The sequence below is a fragment of the Pelmatolapia mariae genome, linkage group LG3_W, assembly GCF_036321145.2.
Source record: "Pelmatolapia mariae isolate MD_Pm_ZW linkage group LG3_W, Pm_UMD_F_2, whole genome shotgun sequence".
Taxonomy (NCBI): domain Eukaryota; kingdom Metazoa; phylum Chordata; class Actinopteri; order Cichliformes; family Cichlidae; genus Pelmatolapia; species Pelmatolapia mariae.
Window position 1 is genome coordinate 17479821 of NC_086229.1, and position 3189 is coordinate 17483009.

Genomic DNA, 3189 nt, shown 5'->3' on the forward strand with positions numbered 1-3189 from the left:
CTGTGAGCGATCACAGCAGCATCTCATCCTGACTAACAGCTTTTAGATGCAGGGAGAGCGTCGCGGTTCAGAGGTGCTTCAGCAGATGATAAAAGCCTTTCTGTTGCATTGTGTAGTGCTGTGGATGCCATGATGGTTGACTGGGTCTGGTTCTACTGAACTCACAAACACTTCTGAGGTATTTACACCTGAAGCCTCATTTAATGTGAGTCAGAAACAAACGGCTCACCTGTGATTAATGGATGTTTCCCTGCATTTATATTTGCACACAGTTTATTTCTTACAGCAGGAAAACTGAACAGAATGTATGTAAGAGGTTAGAGTGAGGATGACGTCACTTAATACAGAAAATCCATGTTTGTCTGTTTTGATGATGAAGGACTTCTTTAGCTCTGTAAACAGCTACACTTGAGAGGACAGAGGTGATTTCATGGATCAATAACAATGTGTTTATCAGCTTTCATCATCGCAGTGCAGCCATGACGTCAGATCTATCAAAGTGAAGGCCGTCTCTCTGATGACGTCACAGAGCAGAGTCGTTCTGTCCAATAAAGGATCTCAGATCAGCTGCTGCCATCTTGTGGCCAAATTACAGATAAGTATGTTCAGCCCAACTAGTTTATCTCATTACAGCAGTTTGATGTTTCCCTTTGAATCCCCCTGAAGATACTGACAGTGAAGCACGTACATAATACTCCAGCCTTTCAACTCTGAGCTTATTTAGTTCTATTAATACACTGAAATCTCATTTGTGTCATGAAGAAAGTCTTTAATCAAACAGAATTCAAAGATCAGAAACATTTCATATATGGAGTTAAACATGAATCATTGTTTCAACAACATATTTATTGTTGTCATAAACAGACAAGAAGACAACAACAAACTGCTCCTCCCATTCAACACATGTCAGTCCATATCCCAGCAAACGAAATCATCTCCATTTACACACATCAAATAGAAACATGAATAACTTGTAATGATTAGAAACTGGATAGAATTTCAAATCTAGTTTGGGGAGTCATTCAGTGAGAAACAGTGAAATGATTTTCCATGTGAAAAGGTGGACAGCAGAAACAGAAAGAAACAGTGAGAACTAAAAGAGAAACAAAGAGCTTTGGAACAACGAGGCAGCAGGAGGACAGCTGCAGTTTAACAGCTTCACTGACAGGAAACAACATTAGAAACATCATCATCCTCAACTCATCTGCTCCACTGACACTGACACCTTCAACGGACACACCTTCACTTTACCAGCACTTAAAATGTATGGAAACATCCTTTGTGTGAAAGTGTGTGTGAAGGTGTGTATGTGTGTGTTAGTATCAGGATCAGAGAACGACAGCTTTCCTCTGTTCCAGTCCAGATTCACTCTGATCCTCTGGAGCTTCTCTACTGAGAGAGCAGTTGATGGAGCTGAGGGTGAGAGTGCTGAGTATTTATCTTGATAGAACATTATTGTCCATAATCCAGAGTCTATGACTCCCTTCCTCTGCACAGACTCTGCTAACACACCCAGTACCCAAACTGTACTGTCTCCTACATCAACATCCCAGCTGTGAGTCCCTGAGTTAAAGCCCTCAGAGCCCAGGACAGAGCAGAACAAATCAAACCTCTCTGGATTATCAGGAAGCTGCTGTTCATCTCCTCCTCTCACACTGGTCAGATCTTCAGACAGGATGAGGTTTGGATGAGTAGTGTTTGGGTCCAGAATGAGAGGAGTGTAGGAGACCATGTCCTTCATGTTGTTCCAGATGTTGAAGGTCAGGTTGCCCAGGTGTTTGGCCTGGTCTATCAGAGCTCCTGAGGGCAGCTGTGGATCATCCAGCAGGGGGCAGCGCTGGACTCTTTCCACTGCAGCCTTGTAGTTGTGCAGGAATGAGACGTCTTCAGCTCTCAGCTCCTCCTCTGTGGCTCTGACTGTGTCTGAAAGAGCTGCTATCTCTCTGCTCAGAGCCTCCATCTTCTCCTTCATCATCCCACTCTTCTGCTCCTCTTCCTCCCTCAGTGCAGCCAGCCTGGCCTCCTCTTCCTCTGCTAGAAACTGGTGAAGCTTCTTAAACTGCTCCTTAATCTGCCTCTCTGTGTGTCGGGCCTGGACCTTAATGTGTTCTGCTGTTTGATCATACTTCACTTGAACTCGTTCACAAACCTTTAACTTCTGCTTTAAGGGCTCCAGAGTTTCCTGAAGTACCTCCTTGTGTTGTTGTGCAGCTTCATCGATGGGTCTGAATCTGTGATTGGTGTGTTTTTGTGAGTCTCTGCAGATGTGACACACTGGCTGCTGATGGTCCAGACAGAAGAGTTTGAGTTTCTCAGAGTGCAGACTGCAGAGAGTCTCTGAAGCTCTCTGATATCTCTCCTGTAAGAACGACTCACACAGGTTCTTTAAAGCCAGGTTTAAAGGTGGTTTTGACCTTGATCTTCTCTTACAAACTGGACACTCGTGTGTTGGTCTCTGTCTCCACCATCTCTTCAGACAGTCTTTACAGAAGCTGTGGCTACATGACAGAAGAACAGGATCTGTGAAGACCTCCTGACAGACCGGACAGCAGAGATCCTCCTCTGATCTGGAAGCCATTGAGTCTGTGAGTGAAGCTGAAAACAGCAGACAGGAAGTACAGTCAGTCCTGGCTCCCCTCCCTCCTCTACTACCTTCACTGAAACTTCCTTTGAGTCGTGTTTTTGCTCAAACTCACATTCAGTGTGTGGAGCGTCAGCAGCTTGAAGCAGCAGTGTTGGAGTTTCCACTTTTCTCTCCTGTAGCTGGACTCACTCAGAGGAAGCTGCTAGTTTGCTCTGAACTCAGTCTGATCATCTGTGCGTCTCTCTTTACTGAGGACGAAGAACTTGCTGTTTCCAGGTTTGTCACATTTGAGTGACGTGAGGGGGGAGAAAAATGTTGCTGTTTAACTAAGGTGTGTTTCAATCCTGCCTGAAGCTCAAAACTGTAAAGCAGGTTTTGCGTCGTTTCACCTCCAAAGATCACAACATCAAACCTGTTGTGAAGTTTATCAATAAAGTGTCACTCGGTGGTGCAGCTGTTTGTCAGCTTCTGTTTTAGACTTTGTTCTGGTTCTTGTTCAGGTTCCCAGCAGTGGGAGTGTAATGCAGTCACACACACACAGGTGGTGTTAAGGTGGATTCCCTTTGTTACAGACAGTGGTGTTATTTCTTGTAACTAAGGGTGTG

General features: G+C 44.7%; 1 protein-coding gene across 1 annotated transcript; it reads right to left on the reverse strand.

Moving 5' to 3' along the window:
• Positions 1–998: 998 nt before the first annotated feature.
• LOC134616155 (nuclear factor 7, ovary-like) lies at positions 999–2759 on the reverse strand. The gene is made up of 2 exons (XM_063460897.1): positions 2697–2759; positions 999–2595 (listed from the first exon to the last, which is right to left on the reverse strand). Exon 2 carries the CDS (start codon positions 2576–2578, stop codon positions 1196–1198), a length of 1383 nt encoding a protein of 460 aa, XP_063316967.1. The 5' UTR covers positions 2579–2595; positions 2697–2759; the 3' UTR covers positions 999–1195.
• Positions 2760–3189: the final 430 nt, after the last annotated feature.

Bases quoted from the DNA above. Each gene is read 5' to 3' on its own strand.
- LOC134616155 (XM_063460897.1), bottom strand. From the start codon at position 2,578: ATGGCTTCCAGATCAGAGGAGGATCTCTGCTGTCCGGTCTGTCAGGAG.